Source organism: Mesoplodon mirus (assembly GCF_964341445.2).
Source record: "Mesoplodon mirus genome assembly, chromosome: 2".
NCBI classification, from domain to species: Eukaryota; Metazoa; Chordata; class Mammalia; order Artiodactyla; family Ziphiidae; genus Mesoplodon; species Mesoplodon mirus.
In genome coordinates this window covers 179,508,437-179,530,810 of record NC_138977.1, presented here as the reverse complement: position 1 = coordinate 179,530,810, position 22,374 = coordinate 179,508,437, and the positions used below count along the sequence as shown (strand labels likewise).

The following is a 22,374-nucleotide window of genomic DNA, read 5'->3' as shown; positions in this document are numbered from 1 at the left end:
CATGTATCTCACTGTCTAAAACACAATCCTATGGCCACCCCAGATGCAAAGAGGGCTGGCCAAGTCAGAACGTAGCAAAGGGAGATGTGGGTGTCAGGAAAGGCTCAGACCCTCCAGATGCATCCCTGTGGGCCAAGCACACTGCTGCCCCTAACAAAATCTGGGTTCCACTGTGAGCATCGGAGAAGCTGGAGGGAGGGTTGGGGTGGGTGTTGAAGGCTAAGTAGTAAATTAACTGTTGTTTGTCACAAATGGCCCTGGTCGATAAGACCCTACACTCGAGTGCCCAAAACAATCCTTGGGACAGCTGCCTGGTCAGAGGTGACAATTCAGAAAGGGCAAGTCTTGCATTGATCCCTGACTTCTGCTCTGAGGGGCAGCCTTGGTGGTCAGGGAACCCTGAGCTAGAACAGCTAATCAAACCTGGCCAGCCACTCCCTAGCCTCATCATCTCAGTGTCCCTCACTTCCACCTCAGTAAAATGGGAATAAGAGCCTCACAGAGCTTGCTGTCCCCACCTCCCATTCATTTCCTGCCTTGGCTAACAATTAATTAAGAGTCTTAGTTGCAAATATCAGAAATCAACTCATACTGGCTTAAGAAAAAAAAAAAAAAAGGTAATTTATTGGACCAGCCAGGATAAATGGCTGCCGGCACAGCAGGACCAAGAGCAAGACAGCTTCATCAGGCCTCCCGTGCTGCTCTGAGCTCTTGTCTCACACACACTCCTCCACACGGGTGCTCCCAACATCCCCAGACTCAGCTCCTTCAGCTCAACAACTCCCACCAATAAAGAGAGTGATGTCACAAAAATTCCAGGATTGATTCTGATTAGGTCATGACCCAACCCTGAACCTATCCCTGTGGTCTGGGTCATGTGCAAAGCTCCAGAAAAGAGGCAAGCTGATGATGCAGGGAAAGGGAAGAGATTGGTTTTTATCAGCTACTACATGGACAAGGAGACGAGAGAGTAGTTCCCGAGAAAGAAAAGGCAGGATGCCATTGCCAGGAGAGGAAAAAGGCTGCCAAGCAGGGAACAGGAAGCAGGGAGAACTGGGCAGGGGAGCAGAGAACATCCCTGGAAGGCAGGAGTGAGCCGTGGGCTCTGGGCTCCACCCTGGGACCCTGGGTGGTCGTCCATAGGATGGCACACATTTGCAGCCAGCATGGTGGAGTAGGGGAGAAGGAGGGGACTTCTGACCTGACAAGGACAGATGTTCCCTCCAAGCTCCTCAGCAGAAGGGGTTATGGGAAATTCAGGCTGAGGCCACCCTAATAAAACCAGAGAAAAGTGATGATGCTGGTGGGGGAAACCCTTCCCCATCTCACAAAGAGGGACCTGTGGTGACTGGGCTGGAATTGACATAAATGTCAGAAACACAGTCTTCCACACGTTTCTCGGCGTGTCCTTTAACCTGCTCCGGCCTTTCTGTTCCTAAGTGATGACAGATGACACTTCCTTAGACAGGGCTGATTCTTAAGGTTAATTGAAAGTGGCCTTTTGCGTGAATCATCCATTGCACTGAATTATTAATCACCTGCAGACATTTGCAGGCTTTTAAACACTTGGACTTCCTGCAACCCTCCCTGGAAATATGACTTCCTTTTGGCCACGGAAAACAGAAACATTGTCTGCTGCTGTTTCCAGATTTCCCAGCTCCCAGAGACCCAGTAAGGAGCAAGATCTGAAAACAGGAAGCAGGGCGGGGGCTGCAGCCAGACTCAGAGCCCATTCTTTTCTGCGGAGTTGGCTCCAGGCCAGCCTGGTCTCAGAACCTCCACGGGACAGTGGACAGAGAGAGATTGACCACAGTGCCTGTGGCTGTTGGCCTTGTTCATGGTCATCTCCACAGGAAATGGTGCCCAGGGGCCTTGCATGGGCCCTTCAGTGGGTCAGTGGGGAGGAAGGAATGAGGAGGGCCAGGTGTCAGGTCCAGCTCCCCCACTTACTGGGTGGGCCATGGAACCTCTTTGATTTGGTTTCCTCGTCTGAAAAGGTGGTCCCTGCTGGACAGGCTGACACAAGGCAGGGCTCAATGGGATCATGTACATCAAGCCTGCATCACAGGACTTCCCTGGTGGTCCAGTGGGTAAGACTCTGCACTCCCAATGCAGGGGGCCTGGGTTCAATCCCTGGTCAGGGAACTAGATCCCGCATGCATGCCACAACTAAGAAGTACACATGCCGCAAGTAAAGATCCCACATGCCACAACAAAGATCCCACGTGCCACAATCTAAGACCTGGAGCAGCCTAAATAAATAAATATTTTTTAAAAAAAGTCTGCATCATGATAACCAGAACATAAGGAGCAACAAGAAAGGTGGATTTCCCTCCTGCTATCTGCTCTCATTCTCTAGTGGAAGAAGAAAGACTCAAAACTCAGTGGGCTGGGGCTTCCCTGGTGGCGCAGTGATTGAGAGTCCGCCTGCCGATGCAGGGGACACGGGTTCGTGCCCCGGTCTGGGAAGATCCCACATGCCACGGAGCGGCTGGGCCCGTGAGCCATGGCCGCTGAGCCTGCGCGTCCGGAGCCTGGGCTCCGCAACGGGAGAGGCCACAACAGTGAGAGGCCCGCGTACTGCAAAAAACAAACAAACAAACAAACAAAAACAACAACTCAGTGGGCTGCCTGGACATGTAAGCTGCTTGCAGACAGAGCTACCAAAGTAAGTGCAAGCCCCAGCAGCTGGTGTCCAGGGCTAGGTCAAGGAGCTCCTATCAGACCCCGAAGGGTGAGCCCAAGATGTGTGATCCATGGACAATGGTGGCAGAAGCCAGGAAGCAGCTCAGCCTGAGGGCACAAGCTCTTCATCCACCATTCAGCACAGCCTTGGCCGGGAGGTGGATATTGGGAACGCTGAGATAAATAAGACATGGCCCTCTGCCTTCATGGAGGTTCTGGTCTGCCAGGGAGAGTGAGCTGGGGTAACAGTCACAGACACAGACTCCTATAAACCAACATAGTAGCTGCAGGTACAGTGAGGACAAGGAAGGGGTGATGAAGGGCTTCATGGACGAGGAGGAGATACTAGAGTTTCATCCTGAAGGATGAGCAGTGAAGAAGGAGAGGGGGCCCCTGGATATCTCAGGCAGGGAGAGGGCAGCATAATGAAAAGGCACCTGGTGCATTGGCAGAGCTGCCAGAAGTAGTTCCATCAGTCTGGGCCCTGAGCATTGCAGAGGGACGGGGGGATATGGGGTGTCCCGGTGGGTGAGGATGGGGAGAGGAGCCTGGAAGAAATAAGCTGGGGCAGGGGTATAGGATCGAATCTAAACTGCAGAGAGAAAGTTGATGAGGGGAGGCATGATGAAGACCTGGGCCAAGTTCTTGATGGTGATGGAGATGGATGGAGGAGGAAGAGGCAGGACTTGGTGACTGCTTGGTTATGAGTGGTGAGGGAAGGAGGCCAGGGAGGAAGATGGCGCCCTGGGAAGGCACAGCGCAGGGCTGGGGGAGGATGGGCAGCTCTGGGCCTGGCACTTCCTGACTGGTCACAGGCATTGCCTTTTCCAGGAGTACCCACTTCCCCACCCCACACCCAGAAGGGCCCCAGGGCAGCTCAGGCCCAACTGTGGAAGTGGCTGGGTATGAATGGGTGCCATGCCCATCAGGGAGGAGTGGTCAGGCAGACAGGACAGTCACGAGTCAAGGGGGGGAGGGGTATGCTGTGGTAATGAGGGGTCATGGTGTCTGGAGGATTACCATCTGGGGGCACATGGGCCTTGCTAGCTGCCTGGTCCCAGCTTAGGAGCAAGCTGAGAGCTCCAGGCAGCAGGAGGAAGGAGAATATAAACCATCTCTCCCAGAGGGCTGCCCAGACACTGTGCTCAGCACAACGATAGCTCCAAAGATGTCCACTCCCTAGTTCCTGGAACCTGGGAATAGGTTACTTTATAAGGCAAAAGAGACTTTGTAAATATGATTAAGTTAAGCATCTTGAGATGCAACATCACTAAGTATTAGAGAAATGCAAATCAAAACTACAATGATGGGGGCTTCCCTGGTGGCACAGTGGTTCAGAATCCGCCTGCCAATGCAGGGGACATGGGTTCAAGCCCTGGTCCGGGAAGATCCCACATGCTGCAGAGCAACTAAGCCCTTGTGTCACAACTACTGAACCTGCACTCTAGAGCCCGAGAATCACAACTACTGAAGCCTGCGCACCTAGAGACCATGCTCCGCAAAAAGAGAAGCCACCACAATGAGAAGCCTGGGCACTGCAATGAAGAGTAGCCCCCGCTCGCCACTAAAGAAAGCCCACACACAGCAATGATGACCCAATGCAGCCAAAAATAAATTAATTAATTTAAAACCATATGGTAATTAATTACCACATGACCCAGCAATCCCACTACTGGGCATATACCCAGAGAAAACCATGATTCAAAAAGACACATGCACCCCAACGTTCATTGCAGCACTATTTACAATAGCCAGGTCCTGAAAGCAACCTAAATGCCCATCAACAGACGAATGGATAAAGAAGATGTGGTACATATATACAATGGAATATTACTCAGCCATAAAAAGGAACGAAAGTGGGTCATTTGTAGAGACGTGGATGGACCTAGAGACTGTCATACAGAGTGAAGTGAGTCAGAAAGAGAAAAACAAATATCATATATTAATGCATATATGTGGAATCTAGAAAAATGGTACAGATGAACCTGTTTGCAAGGCAAAAATAGAGACACAGATGTAGAGAACAAACGTATGGACACCAAAGGGGGAAAAGGGGGATGGGATTGACATATATACACTAATATGTATAAAATAGATAACTAATGAGAACCTGCTGTATAGCACAGGGAACTCCACTTTGCTGTACAGTAGAAACTAACTCAACATTGTAAAACAACTATTCCCCAATTAAAAAAAAAAAAGGACCTTGAGATGGAGAGATTATCCTGGATTATCTGGGTGGGCCCCATGTAATCACAAAGGTTCTTATAAGAAAGAAGGGGACTTCCCTGGTGGTCCAGTGGTTAAGACTCCATGCTTCCACTGCAGGGGGTGCAGGTTCGATCCCTGGTCAGGGAACTAAGATCCTGCAAGCCGTGCAGTGAGGCCAAAAAAAAAAAATAAAATAAAGGAAAGAGGGAGACAGCCCCTTCGGTCAATTAATCTGTGACAAAGAAGGCAAGAATATACAATGGAGAAAAGACAGCCTCTTCAATAAGTGATGTTGGGAAAACTGGATGGGCACATGTAAAAGAATGAAATTAGAATAGTCTCTAACACCATACACAAAAATAAACTCAGAATGGATCAAGGACTTAAATGTAAGGCTGGACACTGTAAAACTCTTAGAGGAAAACACATGCAGAACACTCTTTGACATTAATTGCAGCAATATCTTTGTGGATCCACCTCCTAGCGTAATGAAAATAAAAACAAAAATAAACAAATGGGACTAATTAAACTCAAAAGCTTTTGCACAGCAAAGGAAACCATAAACAAAATAAAAAGACAACCCACAGAATGGGAGAAAATATTTGCAAACAAACTAACCGAGGAGGGTTTAATCTCCAAAATATACAAACAGCTCATGCAGCTCTATGTCAAAAAAATAAATAAATAAACAACCCAATCAAAAAATGAGCAGAAGATCTAAATAGACATTTCTCCAAAGAAGACATACAGACTGCCAACAAACACATGAAAGAATGCTCAACATCACTAATTATTAGAGAAATGCAAATCAAAGCTACGAGGTACCACCTTACACCAGTCAGAATGGCCATCATCAAAAAGTTTACAAACAATAAATGCTGGAGAAAAGTGAACCCTCCTAAACTGTTGGTGGGAATGTAAATTGGTACAGCTACTATGGAGAATAGTATGGAGGTTCCTTAAAAAACTAAAAATAGAACTACCATATGATCCAGCAATCCCATTCCTGGGCATATATCTGGAGAAAACCATAATTCAAAAAGATACATCCACCCCCATGTTCACTGCAGCACTATTTACAATGGCCAAGACATGCAAGCAACCTAAATGTCCATTGACAGATGAATGGATAAAGAAGATGTGGTACATATATACAATGGAATATTACTCAGCCATAAAAAAGAATGAAATAATGCCACTTGCAGCAACATGGATAGACCTAGAGATTATCATACTAAGTAAGTCAGGCAGAGAAAGACAAATATGATACGATATCACTCATATGTGGAATCTAAATTTTTTAAAATGATATAAATAAACTTATTTACAAAACAGAAACAGACTCACAGATTTTGAAAACAAACTTATGGTTAACAAAGGGCAAATGTGGGTGGGAGGGATAAATTAGGAGATTGGGGTTAGAATACACACACTATTATATATAACATAGATAACCAACAAGGACCTACTCTATAGCACAGTGAACTCTACTTAATATTCTGTAATAACCAATATGGGAAAAGAATCTGAAAAAGAATTAATATATGTATATGTATAACTGAATCAATTTGTTGTACACCTGAAACTAACACAACATTGTAAATCAACTATACTCCAATAAAATTAAAAAAAAAAAAGAAAGGCAGAAAAAGTAGATATGTAGATGACAGGAAGTCAGAGATATTAGAAAGAACTGCTGCTGGCTTTGAAGATGAAGGCAGCTTCTAGAAGCTGGGAAAGGTCAGGAAATGGATTTTCCCCAGACTCTGGAAGGGAAGCAGTCCTGCAGGCCCATTTTAGTCTTCTGCCGTCCAGAACTGTAAGGTAATATATTTGTGCTTTTTTTTTTTTTTTTTTTTTTTTTTTTGCGGTATGCGGGCCTCTCACTGTTGTGGCCTCCCCCATTGCGAAGCACAGGCTCCGGATGCTCAGGCCCAGCGGCCATGGCTCACGGGCCCAGCCGCTCCGCGGCATATGGGATCCTCCCAGACCGGGGCACGAACCCGTATCCCCTGCATCGGCAGGCAGACTCTCAACCACTGCGCCACCAGGGAGGCCCTATTTGTGCTTTTTAACCACTAAATTTGTGGTTATTTGTTACAGCAGCAACAGGAAACTAACACAGACATCCAGTTCAGACCTGAGGGGAAAGACGGGGAGGTCTGGGGCCACTAAGGCTCCATTTCCTGAGACACCGCCCCCATCTCCAGCCTGGTGAAAGCGGAGGTCAGGACCTCAGGTCTTCCAGACACTCCAGCCAATAAGACTCGTCGCGGAGGGAGGGGAAAGGGCAGTGGAGGAAATGCCCTGCCTCCACCTATCAGGGTGAGGGGGTGGACTGGAATGAGAGGTCCCACTCCGCCGGGACACTTTCGGGGCCCCATCTTCTCACCACCCCACGCCCATCTAGATCCTGAAAAAGACTGACCACACTTCCTCTTCACTCTAGCGACCAAAGGCTCCCAGACAAACCCCTTCCCCTGAAGGGAGGGGGATCCCTGTTCACCACCCCTCCCACCTCAGCTCATTTAGGGCTCAGGCAGGGCGGGGCCTAAGGCATACTGACAGACTGGTGGGCTCTTCACCTTGTCTACCCCGCCTCCTCCTTCCCTTGATAGGCACAGGTGTCACTTGGGAGCAAGGTCCAGGCTCAGGCTCTGTCTTGGGACACAACCTTCAAGACCGTGAAACAACAAGACCGACCCTCCCTCCGCCCACAGATATCTTCCTTTCCTTCCCCACTTACAGATGCTTTGAAGTCTAAGACGCTCCCACAAATGCTCTCCGCAGGGACGCCGTGCGGGCCCCGGGAGAGTGCTCATCCTCTACGGGGTTGCACGCTGGGTGAGAGCGGGCTGCGGACCAGGAGGGCCTTTACTCCAGCCTCTCCGTCAAGGCTGCATTCAGCAGCTTCCATTGGCGTAGCCCCTGCGGTCTGACGGTAATCACTATAGAAATAGTGACAGTGGGTGGTTAGGACTCCTCGCTTCCACTGCAGGTGACACGCGTTGGATCCCTGGTCGCGGAACTAAGATCCCAAAAGCCTCACGGCTGGGCCAAAAAAAAAAAAAAACCAAAGGTTACTGTGGGTGCAGAGTAGGGAGGAGGCCTAGGCGAAACCGCCCTCCGTCAGAAAATCACAATAGAGGCTGGCACGCGCTCTCCCAACCTTGGGCCAGTCACCGATCTGAATACATTAGATACATTAACCCTAGAGGGAGTACTATTATTAACCCAACTGAGCTGCGGAATCTGCGCTCTCCAACGCCTCATTGCTGTCTGTGTCTATTGAGCCGGCCAACTTGTAAACCTGGGCGCTGCTGCCCTGCGCGCCCCCACGGTCAGACCGCAGCGCCGGGGCCGGACAGGGCGCGGAGACTCGGCCCTGGAATCCGCGAAAGCTCCCGGGAGCAGGGGTCGGAGTTGGGCCTCAGTCTGCAGAGGATCTGCGGAAGGTGGAGGCACATTCCTAGACGGGCACAGCGCGTGCCAAGGCCGCCAGGGGTGAAGAGCCAGGTGCGAAGCCGTCTACCAGACGCGGGCGGAGAAGTCTTTAGCTCTGCGCCCGGGAAGCCTGGCCTCGCGCCTCAGCCGCGGAGAGGCCCGGGCGCCCCGCCCCGGGCGGAGCCCTTCGGTTCCGGGAGCGCATGGTCGGCTCCGCGCCCTTCCAGGGCCACGACCAGGGCCGGGCAGGGGCGGAGCCGCGGCCTCCGGGAGCTGGGTCCCTGCCCCCGCCGTTCTTTGCTGACCGGAGCGCGACGAGGTACTGTCCCCCGCGTCCGCCCGACGGCCCCGCTCGGCGCTTTAAAAACCCGCCCGGCTGCAGCTGCTGCTGCTGCGGCGGCGGCGGCGGGAGGCGCGGAGACTGGCGCGACCGAGCCCGGGGCCCGCGCCCCAACGGCCGGCCAGAGCAGCCCCATGGAGGGTAAGTACCCTCGCCTCCTCACCCGCTACCCCGGCGCCGCGCTCCGCGCCCCGGCCCCTCAGCCACCCGTTGCAGCACTTTCCTTCACCCCGCGGGCCTCTGCTGGGGCGCAGCCCTGCCTTGCCTCCCGCTCCTAGCGGGGTGCGGGGATGGAGCGTAAGGCCCGCTCCTTGCAGCTAGCTGCGGGTCAGGAGGTGTGGGTGTCTTTCCTTCTCACCACCCAACCGGGTCCTGACCCCAGAGCCTGGGAAGACCCGCGCCCGCGCGTGACCCGAAAGAGGGACCTTCCTTGCTTAGCGCAGGATCGAGGGTCCGAGCTCTCTCAGCCGGCTCAGACTGAAGCCTCCCAGGTCCGGGCAAGTGTGGGGTGCAGGTGCCGGTAGCAGAGTGCCTGTGTTTTGGGTTTCTCACGCTCGCTGCTCCCATCCTCATCCACATCCCCTCCACCGCCTCCCACTGACTCCGCTAAGTGGGCTTGCTGTGAGAGAGGGCTGGGCGGAGGGAGCGGTTTTTAGAGAAAGTTACAGAATTCAAGCTACAGTCCAGCCTCTCAGCAGGTTCCAGGACCCAAAGGGTAGAGCTCCGAGTGCCACCCAGGGCGTCATCCCTTCCCCTGCTTTCCTTAAGTGCAGGGTGCCCAGCTCACCCTCAAGCCTGAACAGGAGTCCAGGGAAGATGGAGGTTCTGAAAAGAGAAGGGTTAATTTCTACGCAGAAGCACAAGGAAATGGTTCATTTCACCCAGAATCCCAAGTCCCGGGCCAGCTGCTTCCCAAGGGAAATCAGAAAGCTCTGCCCAGGGCACTAGGACCGTAAGGGAAATGGTTTCTCCTTGAGACCCAGCAGAGCCCAGCCAGCAGCGCCCCTCCCCAGCAGATACATTAAACCTGCTTCTATGTTATCCCTGGGGTCCAACCCAGGGGGGTGGGCTTGCTGCTCAAATTCTGTCCCCAGCCTGCCAGTGGTGTAAAGGGGAGTGGCCTTCCCCAGGCATCACATCCCGGTGGTGTCTGCCCCCAGAGCAGGTGGCCCTGGTGATTGGGGGCATCCTTGGGGGACTGCTGCTACTTCTGCTGTTGATGGTGGTGAGCCGGTGTCTCTGGAAGAGGCTTTGCTCCACGTTCGGCTATGAGGAGCTGTCAGGGACCACGGCTGCCTCCAGCACACAGGGACACAAGCTCTGCCCACTGGATGCCAGGACCCAGGCAAGCAGGTGAGGCAGGATTGGGGCCTTAGGGCCAAGGGAGCTCCTGCTCTTGCTTCGGGCCCTCCCTGTGGCATTTCCCCTGGAGCGGCGTGGGGAAGGAAAGGTCTGTTTATGGAGGGCCTCCTCTGTGCTGTCAGCAGTCTGGGAGCTATCACAAAGAAACCCCAGAATTCTCACCACAGCTGTGAGGCAGGTGTTATGAAGCCCGTTTTCCAGCTAAGGAAAGTGAGGCTCAGTGGACATAAGTAATGGGTCCAGATAGCACAACTAGGAAGTGGCAGAACAGGCATTCAAACCCAGGCAGGCCTACTCCGGAAACTGTGCTCCTTCTCCAACTCAGCACTGCTGTGGGCAGACGGAGGTGTTGCCTCTGGCTGTGTGTGTGTGTGTGTGTGTGTGTGTGTGTGTGTGTGCGTGCGCGCGTGCCCTGGTGTGGGCCCAGAAAATGGTGCTCTTGCCTCCTCCTGGCTTCTGCTGGCTTTTTCTCCTCCAGCGCCTGGCACTCAACCCCTCTGGGCTGAGCGCTCTGAGGCCACACTTCACTAGCCACCTACGTGTCATCTCCCTGCCTCTGGACAGGCCACCGGGTGTACCATTCGTGGTGCCCCCTTCCCTCCAAAGCCAAGACTGGGTGCCCCTGAGCAGCAGAGAGTGGGCCCAGCCCCCACAGGACCCCTGCCCAGCCCCGGAGCTCCTGCCTCATGCCACCCGCAGCAATCTTGGTGAGTGTGCCCACCAGGGCCTGCCCCAGGGGTCATGGTCTGCTCAGGCCAGGGCGGACCCATCTGGTTTCATGGGCCTGGCTCCAGAAAAGAGCCTGGATGGGCCTGGGGATGCCAGAGTTGCCCAGTGACCACTGTTTCCAGGTGCTTGGGTTTACCAAATGCCTGCTGCACCCCAGCCTGGGCCAGATATGGCTTCATGTGCCATTTTGGAGTTACACCATAACTCTGGGGCTGGGGGAGGGATTATCACCCCATTTTACACATTAAAAAACCGAGGCTCCAGAGGTTAACAGTGCCTTGCCCAAGGTCACAGAGGCAGTAAGCAACAGATCTGGAATTGGAACCCCAGTGTTCCTGGGTGCAGAACCTGTGCTGTGTCCTGCTTCAGGATGATGGGTTGGCCAATCTAGAAGGCAGCATGGTGGAAGCTGGGCACACAGCTTTCTGCCTACCTCTTTGCTCTGAAGACCTCCCCAGGAACCACCCAGTAATCAGCTAGGCCCTTCTAATTTAAAGAGGAAGAAAAGGGACAACACTGTATTACTGAGACACCCTCTGGACACCACGGAAAGGGGCCAGGCCAGATGCTGGGAACTGTGCCCCGCCCTGCAGGCCCTGACCTCTGGGGGTGGGGGTCAGTCACGGGGGCAGGGGTTGAATGAATACTGTGGCCTCTGCTAGGAGCCCCAGGGAGGAGCAGGTCTGGATGTAGAATGCCTTAGTGCTGAAAAAGCCTCTTGGGGGAGCTGCACTAGAGAGAGGGGCTGTGTTCAGTCTGGAGAAGAGAGCGGGGCGAACGTGGTCAGGAGAGGACAGTGAACTGCCTGGTCAAAGCTCAGCCAGGAAGGGCTGGGCCAGGAGAGGTGTGGCAGTGGAGCCCAGAGCTTGCTGTCCCCCATGCCCCTGCCTTCCCCTGGCCTGCCAGTCCTCCCAGCCCCTGTGTTGTAGGAGACGCATGCGTGGTGGGGACCATCAGTCCAGAGCTCTACAAGATCCCGGAGGACAAAAGTGAGACCCACTTCCCTGAGGGCTGCCTGGGGCGGCTGTGGTTCTCTGTGGAATACCAGCAGCAGGCCGAGCGACTGCTGGTGGGCCTGATCAAGGCACAGCGGCTGCAAGCCCCCTCAGAGACCTGTAGCCCCCTGGTGAGGCTCCATCTGCTACCGGATGAGCGGCGCTTCCTCCAGTCCAAGACCAAATGTAGAACAACCAGCCCACAGTTTGATGAGCACTTCATCTTTCAGGTATGGCCTCCGGAGCGGGCAGGGTCTGGGGCCCTCTCCCTCCTGGGAAGGACAGACATTCTGCAGGAGAGCCCCAGCCTTCTGTGCTAACCACGGCCCTGCAGCCCCCAGGACCCCTGTGCCACAGGCTCTGCTTTACCCCTCCTGCCAGGTCAGGGTGTACAAGAGCCCTCACCCTTGAATGGTGGGGGAAGATGAGAGACTTGAGGGATGAGGGGCCAGAGGGCTAGGCTCCTTCTGTCCAGGTTGCCTGGAGGTGAGAAACAGAAACACCCACTGAATGCCAGGCGCTGGCTCATGGGGCTCAGGGAGGCACCCCAAAGCCCTGGAACACGAGGAGCTCTCTGGCAAGGTTATCCACAGAAGGTGGAAGGGGAGACCCCCCCCAGGCCCCTTGGGGTGGGGGCAGGAACTCACCTGTCCCATCAGAAGCCAGAGCAGGACCTGAGAGCCATCTTGCGACAGGTGGTGCCTTGGCAGCATGGTGGGCGGATGAGCTCAGGGTCTGGAGGTGCTGAGGCTGCCAGGGCACTGAGCCAAGCTCACGGCGGCCTGGGAGCCTCAGCAGGTGACTGGGGCCCTTATGCGAAGCCAGCGATCAAGAGCTGCTGAGAGGCCCTGGACAAACATTTTTAAGAGCAGGGCAGCAGGCTGGTTGGCAAGGTAAGGAGAGGCCAGTCTGCATCTGGGAAGAGTGTGATTCCTGCCTTCTTCTGGGGCTGAGCACTGAGAAGAGAGGCGGCCTGCGGCCCAGCCCCTGGCTGTCCTGCTGGTGCCGAGGCTGTGAGAATTCAGAGGTGAACCTGCTCCTCTTAGGACATCCAGATCCAAGGTGGGGAGGCTTGGATCAGCCACACATCATGCTTGCATAGTTACACCCATCACTTGCTCCTGGCCTCTCTGTGCTTTATGGGGGAAGGGGAAGGAGAAGAAGAGAAGAAAATCAATATTAATTAACCATCTGCCATTCGTGGTTTTATAACCCAGAGAGTAAGAAACATTATCCCATTTTACAGGTGAGGAGACTGAGTCTCAGGGAGAGGACTGTTCAGGTGCCCAACTCAGGTAGCAGAGACAGGCGGGTTTCCTGGGCTCCAGTGCGGGAGCCTCTTACACTTTTATGTGTAGGCAAATCATTGGGTGCCCTGTAAAATGTAGATTCTGCTTCATGGGTCTGGGTGGAGCCTAAGGTCCTGCACTTCTGAGGTCCAGGGGGTGGTGTGTGCTGCTGGTCCTTGGAGCACACTCTGCGTGGCAAGGCTCTGGCACACCCTGCCACCTCCCCGGGATACTGGCCCAATGGCAGCAAAGGGTCCCCTGAGGATGCCTGGGTTTGGGGTGCACAGGTCCCTGGTTGAGACACCCCTCATGGAAGGATCCTGTGTCCAGAACATACCACGCCATCCCATCCCCTGACCCCACACCTGAGCCCAGCCGGGCCCTCATCTCCCTCAGGTGTCCAGCAAGAGTGTCACCCAGAGGGTGCTGAGGTTCTCGGTGTACCACGTGGACAGGCAGAGGAAGCACCAGCTCCTGGGCCAGGTGCTGTTCCCCCTGAAGAAGGAGACCCTGGTGGGCGACTGTCGGCGCATCATCTGGAGAGACCTGGAGGCTGAGAGCCTGGAGGTAAAGGTCAGGGTCACCAGACATATGCCACCATGTGTCAGACTACCGTGGACAGCCAGCAGGTGTGGCCCAGCACCTGCTGGCCAGTGTCAGCCCTCAGCATACTGCCCACCACCCCTACAAGTGTGACTCAGCATGGTGGGCCCGGGCCGGAGCTGCGTGGGACAAGGAGGGTGTGTGGAGCCTGGGCAGGGAGGGGTGCCTGAGCCTCTTTTGCCCTGGAGGTCAGATTACGTGGAGCATCCTGAAAAATCCACGTTTGGATTCCCATCCAGATCAGACAGCTGTGAAAGATGACACCCCAAATGGACCAGCCAAGGAAACTACCTACTCTTCCCCCAACCCCCAGTGAGGGTCCGGGTGGCTCAGAATAGGCCTTGGAATCCCCCAGACCTGGGTTTGAATCCTCAGCTCTGGTCCTTACTACTGTGTGACCTTCAGCGTGCCCCTTCAACTCCCCAGACCTCAGTTTCCCCATCTGTAAAATGGTGGGTGGGCTTCCAGGACGGAGTGTGGCTATGTCACGGAGTACCCAGGGCCTGCCTGCCAGGAGGAAGGAGGAGGGCGTGAGGGCCTCCAGTACCTACCAGGGTGACGGGTGCTTTCCTCTCGGCCTCTCCAGCCTCCCTCTAAGTTTGGTGACCTCCAGTTCTGCCTCAGCTACAACGACTGCCTGAGCCGCCTCACGGTGATCGTGCTGCGAGCCAAGGGCCTCCAACTCCAGGAGGACGCGAGCTTTGTCGGTAAGCCTTCGCCCTGGGGCAGGGCCCACCCCGTCGTGAGCTTAGGACCCTCACCCCCGCTGTCCAGCTTCTGCTCGCATATGCTGCCAGGAGCATCACTGCCTCCAGAGCCACGCCCTCCCACTCTGCACAGCTGGGACGTGAGAAGCTGCTTCGTTATGTGAATCCCAGGGCTGCATCTCCTTGGCCTCCATCAAGACCCCTAAGACACCTGAGACCAAGTTTGTCCTTCCCTTTTCCCAAAGCGGTGTCTTGGCTTCTTGCCTGCGCTGCCTGACTCTGCCCCGCCCTTCTGCGAAGGTTCCAGTTCCTCCAGGACGAGGCCCTGAGCCCCCCTGCCCCGGGAGCTGGGGGTGGCGGGGGCACCCCTGCATGCAGAGCTGATCACTCAACTGGAGCCCGGGAGCTGGGGGCACAGGAGCCCTGCTCGGGCTCACCCCGCATGTCCCGCCCCACAGTGAGCCCCCCAGCCACACAGTGGATGGTTGTCTTCCCCCATGCATCTCTGCCTCTGGCTCACTGTAAGCAAGCGGGCATTCAACCCTCCACTGCGGATCCAAAACCCATCTAAGCCTCCCCCAAAAAAAACTTGGCCTCTGAAGGAGAAGGTGTTTAGGGGCCCCAGGAGGCCTGAGGACCCGGCAGGCAGGACCCGCCCCCTGTGGGGAGGGATGGGAGTGTGGTGCCAGGTTCCAGGAACAAAGGCCAGCCGAGCCGTGGGTGCGTGCGTTCAGGAGACAGAGAGAATAGGAAGGGAGCCGAGCGTTTCCCCGGCTGCAGGCAGTACACTAATCAACCCCGTTTCCTCTTGTAACGCCCTTTGGCTGCAGCAGCTGTGAGTAATGGGGTCCTGGCGCCCAGGCGGGGCATGTGCCCTCCCAGCCGGACCTCCCACAGGCTGGAGGCTGGGCCCCTGCTCGCCCCTCCTAGCCCGCAGTCTGCACTGCCCCCCAGGTGTGCTTGTCAAGGTGTCTCTGATGAACCACAACAAGTTTGTCAAGTGCAAGAAAACTTCGGCTGTGCTGGGCTCCGCCAACCCTGTGTACAGCGAGACCTTCAGCTTCAAGGCCGACCCTGCCGAGCTGGACACGGCGAGCCTCAGCCTGACAGTGCTGCAGAGGGCCGAAGGGGACAGTAAGGCTGATCCCTTACCCTCAGGCCATGGGGGCAATGGGCAAAGGAGGAGCTGCTGTGCATTCAGGAAGCACGGACCCTTTGGAGGGAGCTGTATGGTTTCTGTTCTCCACCTAAGGAAACTAGCGCTCAGAGAGACTGAGATATTTGCCCAAGAACACGGAGCTTGCTAGTGAGAGAGCTGGGATTCACACCCAGCTTTACTCTGGTTTGATTGTCCATAGCACCCTAGAAAGAGGTTAAAGGAGCATCCTTTAACTGCCTCCTGGGGCAAATCACCAGAGAGGTTGTGAGACGGCACAGCTACCTGCCACCAGCCCAATGACCTGGTGCCGTGGGTCTTTATGTGCCCTTGTGTTGCTCATGCCTTCTGTACAAGTCTTGAGGGTCCTGGGTAAGGTTCGGTGTGGATGAGAGGGTGGAGTTATCCCAGGCTGCTCTCCCATACTGCCCCCCACCCCAGTGTCCACTGTCACTGAGGGAGAGCTGTCGGGCCAGCTGGTCTCATGGGCCAGAGCTTAAGCCCCTTCTCCACTGTGGTAGTTGGTGGGTGAAAATCATTGTTGGATCCTCCCCCTGAATATACAAGTAGGCTGATGGAAGAGGGCTTCCTTCTGGAGGGGCCCCTTCCTCCCTCGGCTCTTTGATGTGAGGCAGGTTTGACGGCCCACCGGGAGGGTGGGGGCAGAGTGGGTGCCCCAACGGAAAGGCAGGCTCTCCACCTGGGCTCCCTTCCCCTGCCAGCTGCCACTCCAGATCAAAGTCAAGACCTCTTTGGAGGCTGTTAAAGAGAGAGGGGGCTGGCTACTTCCTTCGAGGGGAGGAGTGAGAGAGAGAGAGGGAAGGCACTGGGGATGGCTGAGGTCATGTGGCTTCTGGGCTCCAGAGAATGACAGTGTTCTCCCACCCCGCCCCCCAACAGGGAGCCACGAGCTGGGCCGGGTGGTGGTGGGCCCGCACATGTACACCCGCGGCAAAGAGCTGGAGCACTGGAACGAGATGCTTAGCAAACCCAAGGAGCTGGTGAGGCGCTGGCACGCGCTTTGCTGCACCACTGAGCCCTGACCCGGGCAGGGACCTCGGGTCTGCTCCAGGAGCCCTGTCTCCCCACGGCCATGCCTGACAGCCACAGGCCTGGACGCTGCATCCAGCATTCTCACTGGGCTGCAGGACCAGCCCGAGCCGGGGGATCACGAGTGCCGATGTGCAGGAGAGAAGAGACGACAAGAGAGCCCCGGCCAGGGCAGTGTTGCGGCCGCTGGGTTACATATCACCAGCACGAGAGGCCCTCCCGACTCATTCCATCCTTCTTTACCCGTGGGGCTGCCTGGGCTTGGAATCCTGGCTCCTGGTCATCCCAGTCTCGAATTGGACCGGAACCTCAGGCATTGGGAAGAAATACTCTCTAGAGTGAAAGCATGGCTGTGCATGTTGCATGTAGTGCCAGGGAAACTTGGAAAACTGATGATGTGTTGATGCTCAGCCTCCACTTTTTTCCTCTGTGGTTTCTCTGCCTTCTGCCTGGCGGAGAAAATGAACTGCCCAAAGCGGTTATTTTGGTTGATCCACAATAAATAGCACAGTCTGAGAAACTGGATTGGCATGTAGGTGCGGAACAGTTCCCAGGATGCCTGGGCAGCACGGCTTGGGAGAAAAGGCTCCTGGGGATCGCAACTCACTCACTTCACACCTGCAGGAGAAAGCAGCCCACCCAGGTACCAAGTGGTGGACGGGTTCTGGGCGTCCGCTCCTGGGGCTCTCACTTTGGGCATGAAATGGTGAAAGCATGTGGCCAAAGCATAGCCCATAGGGCTGAAAGCCTTTCCCGTAAACCTAGCAGTTCCATTATGATTATTGTGTTGTGGTAGGTGTCGGTGTAAACTTCATTAAGATGGAAGTTCCCTCAACTTCCCGTGAAGATGTACTCAAGGTCACCGGCAGCCCTTGTGCTTGTCACTGTTATTTATCAGTCAGTTTGTATTTTCACCCAAATGCTACTAAACTTGCAGATTCAAGCCTCGTTACTGGGTAATTAGAACAACACTTAAAAGAGAATCTTCTCTTTTCTTAGGCAGTGAAGCAACTTCTGCAAAAGCAAGTAGTGAATGTTGACGTCGGTTTGTGCCTCTTTGACTTCATCTCCATTGTCTGTCGATGCACAAATATAAGCTTTGCTGGCAGTGGTCCATACGCACAGAACACCTTGTGTTTGCTTTTCCTCACTTATTTCACGGGTACATTTTTAATGTAGTCCACACTCCAGGAATTTCTAATAGTGCTGTAGCACACACAAAATAGGCATTCTCTCTGTGTTTGTATAGCCAGCTACTAAAATGGAACTGTTCCCCTTTCACCTGGGGTCATGAAACCATAGGTGCCAACCACCTCCACATTTCAAGGGGAGGTTCATGCCTGTCAGTGACCTTTCCAGGGCCACTTGGAAAAGTTGGTAAGTTTTCCCTTTGCAGGACAGAATGGACGGGTATGGCCTACTCACAGTAGAAAAATCTCAATGGCAAGAGACAGGCAGGCTCTCTGTTCTGATGGGGAGGTGGGGGTGATATACTGGACTGGCCCCCGTCTACAGATGCAGTCAGGGTAAAAAATCACAAGTGCCTCCCGCAGACCAGAGACAACAGCCAGCCTGGGCTATCTCGATACTGTCCACAAGGTGACCTCAGCAGAATGAAGCCCTTGGCATTTCCATAAAACATTTAGAACCAGCTTCTCAATTTCCACACCAAAAAAGTGCTAGAATTTGGTTGGATTCTTCATGGAGTATATAGATCAGTTTGGTGGCCACTTGGTATCTTTACAATGTTGAATCTTCAACCCATTAACATGGTGTATCCCTCTATTTCTTTAAGTCTTTTTGCAAGTTTCCTTAAACGTGTTTTGTGGTTTTCAGGAACGTGTTTTTGTACCTCTTTTCTTGGATTTATTCTTAGGTGTTTTATATTTGTTTGTTTCCAATATAGAGAGATTCTATTGATTTTTGTATGTTGACTTTGTATCTAGTGAGTGGCCTTGCTCAAGTCACTTGTAATAGTTTGTCTGTAGATTCTTTGTACTTTCTCTGTGAATGATAGTTTTACTTCTTCCTTTCCAATCTTTATGCCTTCTTTATCTCTTGCCAAATTGCAGTGGCTGGGTAACTGGACAAGAAAAGGAAATAAAAGGCATCCAGATCATGAAGGAAGAAGTAAAACTATATTTATTTGCAGATGACATGGTTTTGTATATAGAAAATCCTAAGAAATCCACCAAAAACTTTTGTGAATATAGAATTCTAGGTTGACATTTCCTTTTCTTTCAACGGCTTTAAAATGTTATTCACATTTCAGAACTTCTTTTTCTTTTCTTTCTTTCTTTTTTTTTTTTCTTTTTTTTTTCGGTCATGCAGCATGCCTTCCAGGATCTTAGTTCCCAGAATGGTGGATGAACCTGGGCCACCGCAGTGAAAGTGCCAAGTCCTAACCACTGGACCGCCATGGAATTCCCTAGAATTCCTTTTCTGTGTCTCCCTTTTTTTTTTTTTTTTTTTTTTTTGCGGTATGCGGGCCTCTCACTGTTGTGGCCTCCCCCGTTGTGGAGCACAGGCTCCGGACGCGCAGGCCCAGCGGCCATGGCTCACGGGCCCAGCCGCTCCGCGGCACATGGGATCCTCCCAGACCGGGGCACGAACCCGTATCCCCTGCATCGGCAGGTGGACTCTCAACCACTGCGCCACCAGGGAGGCCCTCTGTGTCTCCCTTTTATCTGACATCTTGGCCCCTACAGCCCCAGCTGCCTTGGCAACCCCAATCTCCAGTGTCTTGTCTCTCCAGCTCCAGAGCCTCTGCTGCCTTTTCTGCCTCTTAGCCATGGACCTCTGTCCAAATGCTCAGCCTCTTAACTAGAATCGGCAAGTTTCCTGAAGGGAAATGTGGTTCACAGAACGTCAGCTCATCTCCTTGTGTTTTCCTTCTTCTGAGATCATGGCCCATCAAATGTTTGTCGACTTGGCAGCTCTTCAGCAAAGAAGTTTTCTGTATTTTATTCAGGTTTTCTAGTTGTTCTCAGCAATGAACATAACTCTGATTCAAGCAGAATAATAATTATTTTCTCAGAATTCTTCTCCCAGATAAAGAATTCTTAGCAAAGAGTGATTTTAGGGGGCTTCCCTGGTGGCACAGTGGTTGAGAGTCCACCTGCCGATGCAGGGGACACGGGTTCGTGCCCCGGTCCGGGAAGATCCCACATGCCGCAGAGCAGCTAGGCCCATGAGCCGTGGCCGCTGAGCCTGCGCGTCCAGAGCCTGTGCTCTGCAACGGGAGAGGCCACACAGTGAGAGGCCCACGTACTGCAAAAAAAAAAAAAAAAAAAAAAGAGTGATTTTATACAGGGAATTTGATGACACAAGTTACACAACCTTCTTGGGAGGCTGATGAAGCTAAAAGGAGAAAAGTTGCTTGTATCAGTTGGCTATTTTTGGAATAATGGTGCATAACAAAAAATCTCAACATCTCGGTGTTATACTAAAATGAGCATTTATTTCTCACACATCTATGGGTCAGCTGAGTGTGGGCTGATCTAGGTTAGGCAACTCACTTTCAAGCTGTGGGTCTGGCCAGACTTGGGTCCTCATCCAGGCCTGCTCCATGTTTGTTCATTCTGAGCTCCAGCGGAAGGGGCAGCAGCTGCCCAGGGAAAGCTCTTCTCATGGGGAAGGCAGAAGAAGGGCAAACACATTTCTACCCTCTGCTTGTGTTGTGTCACCTAACAGCCCATCGGCTGAAGTAAGTCATGTGGCCAAGTTCAAAATCAAGGGGCAGGGAGGTAAACTACACCTTTTTGTGAGAGGAACTGCAAAGCACCATAGCAATGGATACAGCTACAGCGGGGGTTAAGGATTGGGGTGATAACTCAGTGCACCATACTGATGTCCCCTGGAAATGGGGAAAACCAGGCCCTGTGCTTGGCTGTGCAGGTGCAGTCCCTGAGGAGGAGACCTCCCTGCCTTGTAGCTGCTGCCAGGTCTCAAAGCCATTGCTGCCTATTTGGTATCCCATAGTGATGACTGGGCAGAATTTGCACAAATTCTTTGCTCAAATTACTGCAAGAGCCTTGAGCATCCTGCTGTCATAAATGTCACAGTCAAAGGGAGAAAAGGGTGATTTTTTACCTTCTTTCCACTTTCTAGCTTCACCTAAGTGTCTCACATTTGGTAAACTCATCCTGGAACCCTGTTCGTACGTGTCAGGAAGCATAATTTCCAGACTTCCATTTCCAAAAAAATGTAATAAGACCTTTAAAGGGGATGGGGAGGGGGCTGTGTGCCAACCCACACTCTGGGGCAAACCTGAGTCACAGGAACCTGCAGAGAAAGGAGGCTCTTGAAGAACCCACGTGAGTACTCTAGCTCATAACTGGTCATGTTAGAACCTCTCCTGCCCCTTAGGTGGCCTTCCCATACCCCTTCCCTGCCCCTGTGTGGATGATCAGAAATCCCTGTTAGCAAGTTGGGAAAGGAGGAGTGGGAGCACAAATTGGAGAAACAGGAAAACAGTGCTCTGAGCAGATCTTCTGCTGTGGCCCGCTATAGGCATGAGCCCAGGTCAGGGCAGGAGTGAGGGGGAGGCGTACACTTTAAATGAAGTTGGAGATAACTAATGAGAACCTACTGAATAGCACAGGGAACTCTACTTAATGCTCTGTGGTGACCTAAATGGGAAGGAAATCCAAAAAAAGAGGGGATATATGTATATGTATAGCTGATTCACTTTGCTGTACAGTAGAAACTAACACAACATTGTAAAGCAACTATACACCAATAAAACATTTAAAATAAAAATAAAAAAATAAATGAAGTTGGAGGTTTGGATCACTGCATGACTGGACATTTCAAGTGCTGAACATAACCTGTTTTTGGAAGTAGAAGTTATAGGAAAAATTTATTATTACATAAGAGTGCTCAAAAAAGTCATGGGACTTGCCCTAGATTTTATCCAAATGGCAGGAAGAAGCTACCTGCCAAGCAGGTTTGAATGGATAACTGGGGAAAAAAAGGATCAAGTATTTTGCTGATTACATTCTATAAGGCCGGCTCTTTCAACAAAATGGATATATTTCTTAATTGAATTTAATATGCCCTTATGAAGACAGATAGGAATACCTACTTATTATGGGGTTTTCCCCCTAATTTTTAAGTATGGAATTATTTGCTCAGATCACTCTTCCCCTCTCAATTTCAGAGGTGTGTTTCTCAGAGCGGAATGACTGTCAAGGTGGGGAGAAAGGCACTAGCTCTGAGGAACTGTACTAGGTCATTGCATATCATCAGCTCGTTAAACTCCACAGCAGTCCAGGAGAAACTGCCCCACACTTAGAAGTGAGGAAAGTGCACATCAGGGAGGAGATGCCATCTCTCAGGCCCCAGAACTAGGAAGTGGTGAAGCTGGAATTTGAATCAGACTCCAGATGTCTAAAAATGGTGTCGTTATCACATATAGCCAGAGAAACCTCAAAAAAGCGACGGTGTAGTGCCAAAACAGTCCCACAGCCTGGGATCCTTTAAAGGACTTTTTGTGTGTGTGTGTGGTACACGGGCCTCTCACTGTTGTGGCCTCTCCCGCTGCGGAGCACAGGCCCCGGACGTGCAGGCTCAGCGGCCATGGCTCACGGGCCCAGACGCTCCGCGGCATGTGGGATCTTCCCGGACCGGGGCACAAACCCGTGTCCCCTGCATCGACAGGCGGACTCCCAACCACTGTGCCACCAGGGAAGCCCTAAAGGACTTTTAAGTGCCAATTGGATAGAGCCGCTTCTGTTTGTGCACCTTTGGTTGCTAGTGAGGCTGTGCATTTCTCCACATTTCATCCTCCCTTTTCCCCCCT

At 52.9% G+C, this 22,374-nt stretch overlaps 2 protein-coding genes across 2 annotated transcripts in view; one reads left to right on the top strand and one right to left on the bottom strand.

Annotated features, from left to right (window-relative positions):
- GPRIN2 (G protein regulated inducer of neurite outgrowth 2) overlaps positions 1 to 12,479 on the bottom strand; it is a gene marked incomplete at both ends in the record, with an annotated part of 38,918 nt that extends 26,439 nt beyond the window's left edge. Inside the window, one exon of the mRNA XM_082601160.1 lies at positions 12,414 to 12,479. Within this exon, the coding sequence (XP_082457286.1) occupies positions 12,414 to 12,479 (66 nt within the window). The remainder of the gene's footprint in view (positions 1 to 12,413) is intronic.
- Positions 12,480 to 15,207: 2,728 nt separating this feature from the next.
- Positions 15,208 to 19,016, top strand: LOC309816228 (synaptotagmin-15-like; the record flags this gene model as incomplete). Its single annotated transcript, XM_082643471.1, has 2 exons — positions 15,208 to 15,499; positions 16,422 to 19,016. 2 exons carry the CDS (start codon positions 15,208 to 15,210, stop codon positions 16,562 to 16,564), a joined length of 435 nt encoding a protein of 144 aa, XP_082499597.1. The 3' UTR covers positions 16,565 to 19,016.
- Between the last annotated feature and the right edge of the window lie 3,358 nt (positions 19,017 to 22,374).